Here is a 17,035-nt window from a genome sequence, read left to right as displayed (position 1 = left end):
AAGCCAAAACAAAGGGAAATGGGTGGGGCTATAATACCAATATATTGAATCAATCACTACTTAAAAGATATGTGTGTATCATTCAGATTTTTTTATTTGTTATTGATTATTTGGGAATCTCTACATGTATATAAATGGCATTATTTGTTACATATATTTGGAAATGTTTATATATAAATGACATAATATGCTGCATATTATTTAGAAACATACTTTTTTCGGCTTAGCAATAGATCACAACTGTCTTTCTCTCTATGACTATTTGCTTACCATTATTGCCAAAGGCTAATTAGCCTTACAGTACATAAATGCAGAGACCTTATTTAACCTTTCTCTTATTGTCGAACATTTAGGTTATTTCCTTTGCAGGGGTTGGGGGGACACTGATTGCAATACTCTGCTATGGGAATAGTCTTGTGTCTAGGACTCTGGGCATTTTTCCATTTCTCCATCACAAAATAAATATCTCCAAGTGGAGAGCTGTGTAAGGGCGGCACACACTCTGAGTTTCCGGGAGGGCGAGTCCCCCAGCAGTACATGCATGGCCTCAGTGTCCCGCCTCATCCAACATAAAATATTCAGATTTTTAATATGTAAAAATTGAATAGAAGAAAAGCACATTTGATTTATTACTAGACCCATATCTTCTGACTCCAGAGATTATTCTAGGGCTCTGTATTCTCATAATAAAATATGCCTAGTGATTTATTATGCATTAATATTTTAGAGTCCAAACAAATAAGAAAGTTTTTCCATGGCTTCTGTGGAAATATTTTTATTTGTAATCAAAGAAGGCTTGTATAGTGTATCGATTAAAAAGCCATTTTTAAAATTTGTGATTCCTGAATTTCTCTTTTCTGAAACTCATGAGGACTATATTCTCTTGAAACATTTTCTTTTAAAAAGTAGGCTTTCTTTGTGACTGCTTTATCAGTGGTGAAGAAAATAAAGTCCCACAGAGATAGTTTAGCCATAATGATATTCTGAGTGTCTACTGGAGTCATACTGACTGGATTAAATTCTTTCCATTTTCTATTTTTACTTACCTTGGGTCAAGGAAAGGGAGGGAAAGCCATTAATCTCATATTACCTTGAGGGCCACATTTCAATACCATTTTGTCTAAATATAGCTACATTCCTTCCTCTTTAATATGTTTGTTTATAGCAGCTAAAAGGTGGCTATAAAATGCTAATGGTTGTATGATGAAATACAAACTCTAAAATAATTAGGTGCTTTCTAATTTAGACTTCATAATGGAGACCAAATGAAACTTATGCTAAATCCATATTTAAAAAAGTACAGTATGACAAAATACTATCTCCTGAGCCACCTGCATGATTCAATTTCTACTTCAGTAAAACCTCATGCAAAAGATAATAAGGGGATCCTGTTTAAAAGTCTGTGGTAATTAAATGTCCTCATCACTAAATATAATTAAGCCATATCCTTAAGTTAATGTATGAATAATAAAATGAGCAAGTGTGTCATATAAAATAACATTATTAGATGTTCAGGTTCTAAGGAAATTTTGTTTGTAAGAGTGAAATACATATTGTTATTTTTATGGCTCTGGAAAAGTTTTTGTGCCACTGTTTTTATAAACACTATAATGCTTTAAAAATATAAGCAAACTGAAAAGTACTAGGAAGAAGGTACAACCCCAAACCCTACCATCCCCCAAAAGTAATAATTTTGTAAACACTATTCCAGGCCTCTTTCTGTGCATACATACGAATATAACATCTAAACAGTCTATCAAACAGAAGTATCTGGTGGTGTGAGATGGCAAAATAAAGAGAAGTTGTACTTTGGGTTCTTCTAAAAGCCAACCCTGAGATAAGAACTTGCAAACAGAGAGTTTATATGGGAGTTGAGCCCAGAAGGATCAATTCAAAGGGAAAAGGGAAAGTGACTGAGGGAATGGGAAACACTCAAAATGGGCTACTTTTGTGGACAACTGGAATTCAATATTAATAGAGAGCCTTTAACAGGTAAAAGAATTCTGTGGCACACACATCAGAATGAATGCACAGGTATGTAGGGAAATTGGGATTTTTATTCACTGACTCTTGTCCCTCACTGGGCACTAAAGTCTGGACAACTTAAGGTTGTCTGGCTCATTAACTAAACAAGCTCTAGAGATACACAAGAAAGCTGTTATGCAGAGAAGCAGAGAAATACGGGCACAGTAATGGTCCACTGCAGCTGCAAAAGGAATCTGAGATGCTGCAGGGAATTTGAGCTAAGCAAGAAGGTTAAGGAAGGATTCTCGAGGGAGACACGCTGAAAATAATGTTAAGAACATCTATTTTGTTTTAAATTTTTTAATTGTATAGTTTAACATATATGTAAAGCAAAGAAATAAGAAAGCAATCATTTCCAAAGCACTCTTCAACAAGTAATTACAGGACAGATTCCAGAGTTTGTCATGGGCTGCCATCCGAGCCTCTCAAATTTTTCCCTCTAGCTGCTCCATAATATAGGAGGCTAGAGGGTTTAAATGTTTTTTTATCATCACACTTGACTGTTTTCCTTCTTTTTTTGTGAAAAATAACATACATACAAGAAAGCTATAAATTTCAAAGCACAGCACCACAATTAGTTGTAGAGCAATTTCAGAGTTTGACATGGGTTACAATTTCACAATTTTAGGCTTTTACATCTAGCTGCTCTAAAATACTGGAGATTAAAAGAGATATCAATTTAATGATTCACCCATCTCTAGCTTATGTAAGTCCCCTATATTCTGTATAATAAGCTTCTGATTATATCTTAATGCTAGTCATAAAAGTGGAATCATACAATATCTGTTCTTTTATGTCTGGCTAATTTCACTCAGTATTACCTCGTCAAGACTCATCCATCTTGTCATGTGTTTCAGGACGAAGGATATCCGTTCTTATACTAAAATCAATAGGAAGACAGTATATTTTTTTAGCAGAGAGTTGAAATGATCAGATATGTATTTCAAAAACATTAGTCTGGCTGCATATGGGAAATCCTATGGAGCCAGGGCCAATGAGGATATATCCCTTAAAAGATGAGTGTAGCAGTCCCAACAGGAGGTGACTGAGTGCTTAGAATGACAGAATGAGTATTTGTACATATGGACTTTGACTCCAGATTGCCTGCATTTATATCCTGGCTGTACCCTTTCTAGCAACTTGTATAACTTCTTGTGTCAAGATTCCTTATCTGTAAAATGGGGAAAATAATAGACCCTAACTCACAGGGAAGCTGAGTGAATTAAAAAGGTTAATATACAGAAAGCTTTTTGCACAATGCTGTTAAACAGTAAGCGTTCTATAAATTTTAACTATTATTTTTAAAAAGGTAGAGTTTTGGATGAAATGGACAATCAGTAGATATTTAGGGAGAGTAGGCAGGACTAGATGGACTGGATTTTAAATGTAAGGAGGAAGTTTCAAGGAGGTTCTTGAATCCGTGCCTTGCATAATTGGGTAAAGAATAGTGATGCTCACTAAGGTAAGGAACACAGAAACACAACCAGGCTTGGCAGAGGAAGGTTTTGAGTTTGTCTGGGACATGTTGGATCTGAAGTAAGTTTCAGATAGCTAAGAGGACATATCAAGTATGCAATTGCATATAGAAGTTTGGTCAGATGAGAGCTCTGTGGTAGAAATACGAAACTGTGAGCTACCTGGAATTGAAATGGAAAGTGTGAAGGAGTACCAGAGTTAGAAAAGAAAGTTGTCTATAACAAAGAAATGTGCAGAACGCACAGTACTAGGCTTAGTCAAAGCTGTAAAATAAGCAAATATTGGACTTTTCCATTATTCTCATATGCCTTCCTTTTATCTTGGTAGGCCTTACAGATTGTTCAGTTAATTCAGGTTGCCCTTAGGTACCCATTCATTTATTGAGCAAAGATTTATTGAGCAACCACTAGGGACTAGAGACTATTTGTACACTAGGTATATGGGAGTGAACAAGACAAGTATATTCTATACTCTCGTGAGGTTTGATAAATATCATTTAGTTCAAAAGCTAAAAAGAGAATAAAAATATGATGCTGTAGACTTCCTGGAAGATGGCGGCTTAGTAAGACGCGCGGATCTTAGTTTCTTCTCCAGGACACCTACTAGGGGAGTAGAAACGATACAGAAAGTGCCCAAAGCCACAACAGAGATAAAAAAGACAGCGTACCCCATCCTGGAACGGCTGGCTGGCTGAGAGAAGCAGCTCGGGTGAGATCGCCAAGGCGCGCGGGCCTTACCGGGCGGGGTGGCAAGCGGCTGGAGTTACTCCCTTCCCTCTTCCCGGGCCGGCTGGGAGAATTGGAGAGGTGGTCCCCTGAAACCAAGGCGACTGGCGCCCACACCACGCGCAGCCCCCGGACCAACTGAGAGAATTGGATCGGAAAACCCCAGGCCGCGGAGAACGGTGACCCCGTGACTCCCGGGGAACGTGCACTCTCTCGGGCGGGCCGCTGCCGCTGGCGCCCTCCCGCCACGCTTGTTGCCCAGGGCCGACTAGGAAATTCGGACGGGCTCTTTCCCTGGCTGCGGCGACCAGCAACCCTCCCTGCGTTCGGACCCCGGGCCGGCTCAAGCCGCTTCGGCTAGCGAACCCCCAGGACGGCGAGAGTTTTCCAAAGTTTAAGGTCCCACAGCACCTTTTACTGGTGGGACCCCCAGACAAACGTGTGCCACGAGTGCCACCTACTGGGCAGGATAAGAAAAACAGAACCCAGAGATTTCACAGAAAAATATTACAACCTTGCTGGGTCCAACACCAAGAGAAATCTGAATAAATGCCCAGACGCCAGCAGCAGAAGATAACTGTCCACGCTCAAAAGATTGAGAATATGGCTCAGTCAAAGGAACAAACCAATAGCTCAAATGAGACACAAGAGCTGAGACAACTAATGCTGAATATACGAACAGAAATGGAAAACCTCTTCAAAAATGAAATCGATAAATTGAGGGAGGACATGAAGAGGACATGGGCTGAACATAAAGAAGAAATAGAAAAACTGAAAAAACAAATCACAGAACTTATGGAAGTGAAGGATAAAGTAGCAAACATAGAAAAAATAATGGATAGCTACAATGATAGATTTAAAGAGACAGAAGATAGAATTAGTGATTTGGAGGATGGAACATCTGAATTCCAAAAAGAAACAGAAACTATAGGGAAAAGAATGGAAAAATTTGAACAGGGTATCAGGGAACTCAAGGACAATATGAACCGCACAAATATACGTGTTGTGGGTGTCCCAGAAGGAGAAGAGAAGGGAAAAGGAGGAGAAAAACTAATGGAAGAAATTATCACTGAAAATTTCCCAACTCTTATGAAAGACCTAAAATTACAGATCCAAGAAGTGCAGCGCACCCCAAAGAGATTAGACCCAAATAGGCGTTCTCCAAGACACTTACTAGTTAGAATGTCAGAGGTCAAAGAGAAAGAGAAGATCTTGAAAGCAGCAAGAGAAAAACAATCCATTACATACAAGGGAAACCCAATAAGACTTTGTGTAGATTTCTCAGCAGAAACCATGGAAGCTAGAAGACAGTGGGATGATATATTTAAAATACTAAAAGAGAAAAACTGCCAACCAAGACTCCTATATCCAGCAAAATTATCCTTCAAAAATGAGGGAGAAATTAAAACATTCTCAGACAAAAAGTCACTGAAAGAATTTGTGACCAAGAGACGAGCTCTGCAAGAAATACTAAAGGGAGCACTAGAGTCAGATACAAAAAGACAGAAGAGAGAGATATGGAAAAGAGTGTAGAAAGAAGGAAAATCAGATATGATATATATAATACAAAAGGCAAAATGTTAGAGGAAAATATTATCCAAACAGTAATAACACTAAATGTCAATGGACTGAATTCCCCAATCAAAAGACATAGATTGGCAGAATGGATTAAAAAACAGGATCCTTCTATATGCTGTCTACAGGAAACACATCTTAGACCCAAAGATAAACATAGGTTGAAAGTGAAAGGTTGGGAAAAGATATTTCATGCAAATAACAACCAGAAAACAGCAGGAGTGGCTACACTAATATCCAACAAATTAGACTTCAAATGTAAAACAGTTAAAAGAGACAAAGAAGGACACTATATACTAATAAAAGGAACAATTAAACAAGAAGACATAACAATCATAAATATTTACGCACCGAATCAGAATGCCCCAAAATACGTGAGGAATATACTGCAAACACTGAAAAGGGAAATAGACTCATATACCATAATAGTTGGAGACTTCAACTCACCACTCTCATCAAGGGACAGAACATCTAGACAGAGGATCAACAAAGAAATAGAGAATCTGAATATTACTATAAATGAACTAGACTTAATAGACATTTATAGGACATTACATCCCACAACAGCAGGATACACCTTTTTCTCAAGTGCTCATGGATCATTCTCAAAGATAGACCATATGCTGGGTCACAAAGCAAGTCTTAACAAATTTAAAAAGATTGAAATCTTACACAACACTTTCTCGGACCATAAAGGAATGATGTTGGAAATCAATAATAGGCAGAGTGCCAGAAAATTCACAAATACATGGAGGCTCAACAACACACTCCTAAACAACGACTGGGTCAAAGAAGAAATTGCAAGAGAAATTAGCAAATACCTCGAGGCGAATGAAAATGAAAACACAACATATCAAAACTTATGGGACGCAGCAAAGGCAGTGCTAAGAGGGAAATTTATTGCTCTAAATGCCTATATCAGAAAAGAAGAAAAGGCAAAAATTCAGGAATTAACTATCCATTTGGAAGAACTGGAGAAAGAACAGCAAGCTAACCCCAAAGCAAGCAAAAGGAAAGAAATAACAAAGATTAGAGCACAAATAAATGAAATTGAAAACATGAAAACAATAGAGAAAATCAATAAGGCCAGAAGTTGGTTCTATGAGAAAATCAATAAGATTGATGGGCCCTTAGCAAGATTGACAAAAAGAAGAAGAGAGAGGATGCAAATAAATAAGATCAGAAATGGAAGAGGAGACATAACTACTGACCTCACAGAAATAAAGGAGGTAATAACAGGATACTATGAACAACTTTACGCTAATAAATACAACAATTTAGAGGAAATGGATGGGTTCCTGGAAAGACATGAACAACCAACTTTGACTCAAGAAGAAATAGATGACCTCAACAAACCAATCACAAGTAAAGAAATTGAATTAGTCATTCAAAAGCTTCCTAAAAAGAAAAGTCCAGGACCAGATGGCTTCACATGTGAATTCTACCACACGTTCCAGAAAGAATTAGTACCAATTCTCTTCAAACTCTTCAAAAAAATCGAAGTGGAGGGAAAACTACCTAATTCATTCTATGAAGCCAACATCACCCTCATACCAAAACCAGGCAAAGATATTACAAAAAAAGAAAACTACAGACCAATCTCTCTAATGAATACAGATGCAAAAATCCTCAATAAAATTCTAGCAAATCGTATCCAACAACACATTAAAAGAATTATACATCATGACCAAGTAGGATTCATCCCAGGTATGCAAGGATGGTTCAACATAAGAAAATCAATTAATGTAATACACCATATCAACAAATCAAAGCAGAAAAATCACATGATCATCTCAATTGATGCAGAGAAGGCATTCGACAAGATTCAACATCCTTTCCTGTTGAAAACACTTCAAAAGATAGGAATACAAGGGAACTTCCTTAAAATGATAGAGGGAATATATGAAAAACCCACAGCTAATATCATCCTCAATGGGGAAAAATTGAAAACTTTCCCCCTAAGATCAGGAACAAGACAAGGATGTCCACTATCACCACTATTATTCAACATTGTGTTGGAGGTTCTAGCCAGAGCAATTAGACAAGAAAAAGAAATACAAGGCATCAAAATTGGAAAGGATGAAGTAAAACTATCACTGTTTGCAGACGATATGATACTATACGTCGAAAACCCGGAAAAATCCACAACAAAACTACTAGAGCTAATAAATGAGTACAGCAAAGTAGCAGGTTACAAGATCAACATTCAAAAATCTGTAGCATTTCTATACACTAGTAATGAACAAGCTGAGGGGGAAATCAAGAAACGAATCCCATTTACAATTGCAACTAAAAGAATAAAATACCTAGGAATAAATTTAACCAAAGAGACAAAAAACCTATATAAAGAAAACTACAAAAAACTGCTAAAAGAAATCACAGAAGACCTAAATAGATGGAAGGGCATACCGTGTTCATGGATTGGAAGACTAAATATAGTTAAGATGTCAATCCTACCTAAATTGATTTACAGATTCAATGCAATACCAATCAAAATCCCAACAACTTATTTTTCAGAAATAGAAAAACCAATAAGCAAATTTATCTGGAAGGGCAGGGTGCCCCGAATTGCTAAAAACATCTTGAGGAAAAAAAACGAAGCTGGAGGTCTCGCGCTGCCTGACTTTAAGGCATATTATGAAGCCACAGTGGTCAAAACAGCATGGTATTGGCATAAAGATAGATATATCGACCAATGGAATCGAATAGAGTGCTCAGATATAGACCCTCTCATCTATGGACATTTGATCTTTGATAAGGCAGTCAAGCCAACTCACCTGGGACAGAGCAGTCTCTTCAATAAATGGTGCCTAGAGAACTGGATATCCATATGCAAAAGAATGAAAGAAGACCCATCTCTCACACCCTATACAAAAGTTAACTCAAAATGGATCAAAGATCTAAACATTAGGTCTAAGACCATAAAACAGTTAGAGGAAAATGTTGGGAGATATCTTATGGATCTTACAACTGGAGGCGGTTTTATGGACCTTAAACCTAAAGCAAGAGCACTGAAGAAGGAAATAAATAAATGGGAACTCCTCAAAATTAAACACTTTTGTGCATCAAAGAACTTCATCAAGAAAGTAGAAAGACAGCCTTCACAATGGGAGACAATATTTGGAAATGATATATCAGATAAAGGTCTAGTATCCAGAATTCATAAAGAGATTGTTCATCTCAACAACAAAAAGACAGCCAACCCAATTACAAAATGGGAAAAAGACTTGAACAGACACCTCTCAGAAGAGGAAATACGGATGGCCAAGAGGCACATGAAGAGATGCTCAATGTCCCTGGCCATTAGAGAAATGCAAATCAAAACCACAATGAGATATCATCTCACACCCACCAGAATGGCCATTATCAACAAAACAGAAAATGACAAGTGCTGGAGAGGATGCGGAGAAAGAGGCACACTTATCCACTGTTGGTGGGAATGTCAAAGGGTGCAACCACTGTGGAAGGCAGTTTGGCGGTTCCTCAAAAAGCTGAATATAGAATTGCCATACGACCCAGCAATACCATTGCTAGGTATCTACTCAAAGGACTTAAGGGCAAAGACACAAACGGACATTTGCACACCAATGTTTATAGCAGCATTATTTACAATTGCAAAGAGATGGAAACAGCCAAAATCTCCATCAACAGAAGAGTGGCTAAACAAACTGTGGTATATACATACGATGGAATATTATGCAGCTTTAAGACAAGATAAACTTATGAACCATGTAATAACATGGATGGACCTAGAGAATATTATGCTGAGTGAATCCAGCCAAAAACTAAAGGACAAATACTGTATGGTCCCACTGATGTGAACGGACATTCGAGAATAAACTTGAAATATGTCATTGGTAACAGAGTTCAGCAGGATTTAGAAACAGGGTAAGACAATGGGTAATTGAAGCTGAAGGGATACAGACTGTGCAACAGGACTAGATACAAAAACTCAAAAATGGACAGCACAATAATACCTAATTGTAAAGTAATCATGTTAAAACACTGAATGAAGCTGCATCTGAGCTATAGGTTTTTGTTTTGTTTTGATTTTACTATTATTACTTTTATTTTTTTCTCTATATTAACATTCTATATCTTTTTCGGTTATATTGCTAGTTCTTCTAAACCAATGCAAATGTACTAAGAAATGATGATCATGCATCTATGTGATGATGTTAAGAATTAATGATTGCATGTGTAGAATGGTATGATCTCTAAATGTTGGGTTAATTTCTTTTTTTCCGTTAATTAAAAAAAAAAAAAGAGAAGGGATAATTGGAGATGAAGGGATACAGACTGTACAACGGGACTGGATATAAAAACTCAGAAATGGACAGCACAATACTACCCAGTTGTAATGCAATTATGTTAAAACACTGAATGAAGCTGCATGTGAGGTATAGGTTTTTTGTTTTTGTTTTTTTTGTTTTTTTTTCTTTCTATTATTGTTTTAATTCTTATTCTGTTGTCTTTTTATTTCTTTTTCTAAATCGATGCAAATGTACTAAGAAATGATGAATATGCAACTATGTGATGTTATTAAGAATTACTGATTGTACATGTAGATTGGAATGATTTCTAATTGTTTTGTTAATTCTTTTTTTAATTAATAAAAAAAATGATAACAAAAAAAAAAATATGATGCTGTGATAGAATGAAACTGAGACTACCTTGGTTTGGGTGGTCGAGGAAGGCCCCTCCAAAGAGACAGTACTTAAGCTGAGATTTTATGCATAAAAGGGAGGCTGCCATAAGGGATCCAGTAGAAGAATATTCCCAACAGAAGTCAGTCATCCCCATTATGATGGGGATATAAAGTGTTCTATGTAAATTATGACAACTCACTAGATACCCACGTAGAAAAGACCAGTCCGATGTTTTTGAGAAAAGTTAGGGCAGGAGATAGAGATTTTTGTCATGGTATAAAAATAGCTCTGAAAACCATAGAAACTAATGAGGTCTTTGAAGAGAAAATGAGGATAGAGGAGGAGGAGTCTGGAAAGAAACCTACAGAGGAGCAGCTGATGATGTTAGGGGGAATTGTGAGTGTGATATCACACAATTTTTTTTGGTAAGCTTTTTATTAAGTAAATTGTACAACCAATCTTGACATTAATAACAGATATTAGGTGCAACATGTTTGATTATAGGGCAGGACTACAAGATGTTTTTAGAGCCATTAGAGCAAAAGACAGACAAATAGCATAATGGTTAAAAGCCTGAGTTTTAAAGTCAGACTGACCTGGTTTTGAATATCAATGGGACCACTTACTTGCTATAAAAATTGGTCAAGAAAAATTCTCTCTTCAGAAAATCCAAAAGTAATAAGATTTAATTCATGTTGTTATGAGAATTAAATGGAGTGATGAATGCACAATACTTTATCATTTTAGCTAAGTTTCACAGGAAGTACCTCAATATATTTTAACTAATATTATTAGTCTATAGCATAAATAAACTATAATTACATAATTTGTGTTCCACCATTAGAATATATGATGACTGAAACACTGGTTATTTCCAAACTAGAAGAATCATTAATTCCACTTCCCACATTTTATAAATGAAGAAACTGAAGTTTTGAGAGACTTAACATGCCTAGCAGATCTCTCTTGGTTCTTTGCCCTTTCTCTTTAATAGACATTTCCTCCACTTACAACTTAAATGCCTGCAACATTCTCCTAGATTTACTTCCAAACTCAATATTACTAAACCAAATTTATTATTTTCCCCAAACCATACTGCTTTTCCTTTCAAAATTAACAACACCAATGATTTATCTATGCAGGGGCTAAAGAGGAAACTTCAAAATCTTCTGCATGCCCTCTCTCCCTCAATAAATTCTGTCAATAATTTTTAATAATTCTCTCCGAATTATATCTTGAATCCATCTCCTGTTCTAAAGTCACCATTACTACCCAATAAGAGATTTTATTACTCATTCTCACACTAATATAGAGTTTTCAGACTAAAGTATTAAAGGCATAAGTGATATATAAAGAAAGATGCACAAAAACCACAAGAAAAAAAGGCTCTTAAAATGAAGCATGATCAGCTGTGTCACATGCTTAAGGAAGCCAGTGGTGAACAGCCCTCCCTGAAGCCACCTTTCCCATAAATCTCTCATGCTTTAGACACTTGGTGAAACAACTTCCACAGAACTGCTTGCTTTGTGAAATGGTCTCTTTAAGTCTTTCAGTTTGACTAGCTAACTAACCCACTACATGAAACCATGAACCATGCAAAGTAGAATAAAATACGAAAGTTTGGACTGAACAAGTGTCTTTCTTTATCACTAATATTATCCCTTAGTCCTTACCTCTAGACCGCTTTCAGTATGAAATATCCTTTACTAAATAAATCTTTAAAGAAAGTAGATTCCCTAAAATCCTCAATTGTCCTTTTAGCTCATGAATGTAGTACAACCCCAACAGGTTTCCCTCAGATTTAAAGTTTGTAACTTCAGTTAAAGTTTTTTTTTTTTTTTCTGGCTTTCAGGGCTACTTATCATGTTCCATTAATCAAAACTACCCTCAAGAGTATCAGCTACAAATGACAGTAAGCTTATGATCTGTGCTTATGGTTATGGAGCATGATGTCTTCCTAATTCAGAAAAGTTCCTTCTCTCTTAGTTATCAATAAAAGTTCATTCAAATATTTCTACATAAAATATAAGGAGGCAACAGAGAGAATTATAACCCTGTTATTAGTCTGTGGAGATTACCAAAAGCCCAAAAGATTTCTTCATATTATAAATGAAGATGATTAGCTACCAGTTCCAAATAATGTATTGTTTTTGATAGACTTCAAAATTGAATTGTCTTTTATTAGAATTCTTCTGCCTGTAAAGTATTCTCTATTATTATTTGCAAAAGATTTCACAAAAATGTTCATGCTGTGGTTGGGAAATGCTCTTTCTTATGTCTGACCTTGGCCAAGTATCAAGCTGAATAATTCATTAGTTCTGAGAGTCTAGTATCAGTCTTTAATTTCTCATCTTACATGGCATAAGGAGGGAACCTGATCCATCCAATCTGCTGAGGTTCAGTGCCTAGTTCTCACAAAGAACTAGAATGCAGCACTTTCTAGATGTGAGCTTTAAAGACTTCTGACTTCAGCTTTGCAAGTAAATAACTCGGAAGTCATCACCCCTGTACTTAAAAAGAAAAAAAAGCCAGACAAATGGAAATAAATGATTTCCTCTGAACCTATCAAAGAACTGAGGTGCAAGGCCAATTGCCACTCCATAACTGGAGAGCCAGGGGTATCCAGAGAGACACAGCAGAGCTCTGCTTACCTGGAGCAAAAGGCACTAAACACAGAGTAGCAGGAACACTAAAAGAGTAATTTTGAAGACTAGCTGGAGGCTGAGTGCAGACTAGCTTTAGAGTGAGAAGTTCCTGGGGGCTACTTTTGTGAACTTTTCCTCCAGGAACACCACCAGATTCCCATGGTGAAGATCTGAGAAAGATTCTCTCCTATGTCTCAGTGAATGGAGGGAAGGGAAGAATAAAAATTGTGAAATATACCCAGATTCTTCTGCTTTAAAAAAGGTGTACTCTCCAGGAAAAAAAAATCACTTTGCCAGAGCCTGATCTCAGTAGGGGAAAGAGAATTCTTCCTACTTTAGTGCCTTCCAGCCATCTGGGCTTCGAGAAAATGGACTGGTGATTCTACACTCGGGGAAGGAAAGGGGGCAGACTGAAAAAGGTCTATCACTGGAGACACACTAATGAAGGCCAAACACCTGAGACACAGAACTACTAGCACATTGAGATTTAATTGGAAAATTAAGGAATGTTCCCCTTCTCTCATATTTGGCTACCATCAACCATAGTCCAGTATGATTCCATAGAACTATAGCTGAAAGAGTTGCAAAACACAGACTTTCTCTAAGGAGGAGTACTTAGGGGAGCCCAAACTCCAGAGAAGAGATGACAAAAAAGGACATAAAGGAAGTTGGAATCTTTGGAACCTAGATCTATAGAAAATACTAAACACAGTCCAACTCCTACCCAGATTACCATAAATCCTCACACTAAAGCCTATTTACCAGTTCCTACTACTTAATACACTATATCTAACTTTCAACAAAAAACTGCAAAGTATTCAAAAAGACCAGATAAACAGAATTTGAGGAGACAAACCATCATCAGAAACAGACTCTGATGTAGATAGTAATGTAAGCAGATAGATGAGAACTCTAATAAAAATCAAAAAGAAATGTTAGAATTTAAAAGCATTTGACAGGAATAAAGAGTGCCTTCAGTGGGCTCATAAGTGAATTTGACATAGCAAATAAAGAATCATGAGATGAACGCTGGGTCACAGAAACTTTCCAAAACAAGATGCAAAAAGAAAGCAGAATAAAATAAACATAACAGAAGGTCCAAGATCTGTGGGGCCATATCCTAACGTGTAACATACAAATAATTGCAATACATAAAATTAGAAAGAAAAGAAAGAGGAACTCAAGAAGAAGACATCTGAAATAATAATGGCCAGGAAATTTCTGGAATTAATGACAGGCACCAGACCACAAATCAAGGAGACCCAGAGAACATCAATGAGAATAAATACCAAAATAGCCACCTACAGACATATCATATTCAAACTGCAAGAAACCAAACACTAGGTGAAAATCTTTAAAGAAGATGGAAAATAACAGAAACCCTCTCTTATCCATAGAGGAACCCTCCTCCTACAGAGCAACAAGGATAAGATGGAGATATCTAATCAGAACCCATGCAAACAAGAAGACAGTTGGGTGAAATATTTAAAGTATTGAAAGAAAAAAGTAACCCACTATCCTAAAATTCTGTGTAGACTGAAATTATGCTTCAAAGGTGAAGGAGAAATAAAGACATTCTTCAGGAAAAAACAATGAGTAAATTGATCACAAAACCTTAAGGTCAGAAAATTAGATCTACATGAAGAAAGGAAGAGCATCAGAGAAGAAATAAATAATGATAAAATAAAATCTAATATTTTTCTTATTTTAATTTTGTTCTAAAAGATAATAAGAACAGGTTTTGGGTAATTATACCATACAGCTGGATGAAATTAACAACAGCAATGCCACAGAGATGGAAGGAAAGAATTGGAAATACTTTATTATAAGGAACTTGCACTGCACATGAGAGAGGATTTAGATAGGTTAAAATGTATATTTTTAAAACGTTTTAAAAGAAGTATAATTGATAGGTTAAGAGCAAGATAAAATGGGTATATATAAAATGCTCAATTTAAAAAGAGAAAGCAGAAAATTGACAAATTGGAAACAGTTACAAACATCCAACTATATCAATAATCACTTTAAATGTCAATATATATAAGCACATAATTAAAAGACAGATATTCAGATGTATTTTAAAAACAAGACTCAGCTATATGGTGTCTACAAAAAACTTTAAATATAAAGACTGAGATCGGTTAAAAGTACAGGAATGGAGCAATATATTCCATGTTAACACTAATCAAAGGAAAACTGGAATTGATCATGGGAATGTATACACCTCTATTTGATGATACTGTGAGCCACTGACTGTACACTCTGGATGGCTTGTATGGTGTATGAATATATCTCAATAAAATTGCAAAAAGAAGAAAAGAGGGTGCACAGGTAGTTCAGTGGTAGAATGCTCACCTTCCATGTGGGAGACCATGTACCACCATGCACACTAAAAAATAAAAAGGAAAAGAAAGTTGGTGTAGATGTATTAATTTCAGAGAAAGCGGACTTCAGAACAATGATTACTAGGAATAAAGAAAGTTATTACACAATAATAAAAGCGCCAACTGTCCAAATAGACATTGCAATCTTAAACATACATTCATCTAACAACATAAGTATCAAAACACGGGGTAATAACTAATAGAATTAAAAGTATAAATAGAAAAATCCACTATTAAAGTTAGAGACTTCAAAAACCCTCTATCAATAATTGATAAATTAAGGGGGATGAAAATCACTAAAAATATACATTAGCTAAACAATACTATCAACCAGCTGGATATAATTGACTTTTACAGAATATGCTATCAAAGAGCCCAGATTATACATTCTTCTACAGCACACAAGGAACATTCCATAGAAAGACCAAATTCTGAGTCATAAAACAGATTTTCAATAAAGGTAAAAGAACAGGAATCACAAAAAGTGTGTCCTCAGATCCCAATAGATTTAAACTAGAAATTAATAACAGATAGATGGAAAATCCCCGAATCTTTGTAGATTAAGTAACAGAAGTGTCAAAGAAGTCTCAAGAGAATTTTAAAACTGTTTTGAACTACATGAAAACATTAAATATACAACTTATAAATATTTGAAGGACAGTGAAAGCAGTGCTTAGAATGAAATTTATGACAGTAAATACATATTTTAGAAAATAAGAAGATCTGCAATCAATAATCTAAGCTACCACATGAGGAGACTAGAGAAAAAGAGCAAATTAAAAGTAAAGTAAATGGAAGGAAATTAATAAAAATTAGGACAGAAATCAATGAAATTAAAAATAGGAAAATGAAAGATGAAATTAATGAAATCAAAAGTTGGTTCTTTGAACAGATCAATAAAATGAATAAACATCTCATCACACCTACCATGAAGAAACTAGAACACTATAAGAAATGAAAGAAAGGCCATTACTGATTCTCTGGAAATTAAAAGATTACTAAAGAATACTATGAACAAAGCTGTGCTCATAAATTTGATAACTTACTGTTGAAGAAGCCATAAAATATCGCTAACATGGCTGCCTGGCTGATGCAAGGCAACACAAAACGGCTGACCTGAAATCTGCCCTCTGCCCTAGCAACAATGGTGACCAATCCCAGAAATCTTCCCTCTGCCCTAGCAACAACGGCCACCAATCCCAGCCCGACACGTGTCCCTGCATGCTCCCAGCCTATATAAGCCTGTGCACTTCCTCAGTAAAACAGACACCTTCCACTCACCCCTGAGGGTTGTCTCCTGAGTTCTGTGCTGTGTGCTCTGTGTCTTTGTGACTGACACAGTATGGCCACTTACCCCAGCCATCAGCTAACCAGCCATCAGCTACCCGACAACTTACAGGAAATGGAGGAATTCTTTACAGACACAAACTAAGCAAACTCACACAGTAAGAAACAGATAATCTTAATAGGCCTGTGTACCATTTGAATTTATTATGTACTGCAGAAAAGTTGTGTTTTAATCTTGATCCAATCTTATGGGAGCAGCTGTTTCTTTT

General features: G+C 36.2%; 1 protein-coding gene across 14 annotated transcripts in view; it reads right to left on the bottom strand.

Moving 5' to 3' along the window:
• TMEM196 (transmembrane protein 196) overlaps positions 1–16,612 on the bottom strand; it is a 290,678-nt gene extending 274,066 nt beyond the window's left edge. For 4 of the 14 annotated variants that reach the window (XR_013159967.1, XM_077122265.1, XM_077122263.1 and 1 more), the window contains exons 1-2: positions 16,526–16,576; positions 2,847–2,905 (exon numbers count right to left, since the gene is read on the bottom strand). Coding sequence is in view for 3 of the 14 variants with exons in the window: in XM_077122256.1 (XP_076978371.1) it covers positions 2,847–2,873 (27 nt within the window). In the remaining 11 variants the exon portion in view is untranslated. Of the gene's footprint in view, positions 1–2,846; positions 2,906–10,474; positions 10,591–15,450; positions 15,485–16,525 lie in introns of those variants that run through there. The other 10 variants (XM_077122274.1, XM_077122282.1, XM_077122281.1 and 7 more) reach the window with 5 other exon arrangements.
• Between the last annotated feature and the right edge of the window lie 423 nt (positions 16,613–17,035).

The sequence above is a fragment of the Tamandua tetradactyla genome, chromosome 1 (assembly GCF_023851605.1).
Source record: "Tamandua tetradactyla isolate mTamTet1 chromosome 1, mTamTet1.pri, whole genome shotgun sequence".
NCBI classification, from domain to species: domain Eukaryota; kingdom Metazoa; phylum Chordata; class Mammalia; order Pilosa; family Myrmecophagidae; genus Tamandua; species Tamandua tetradactyla.
This window is presented reverse-complemented; position numbering and strand designations above follow the sequence as displayed.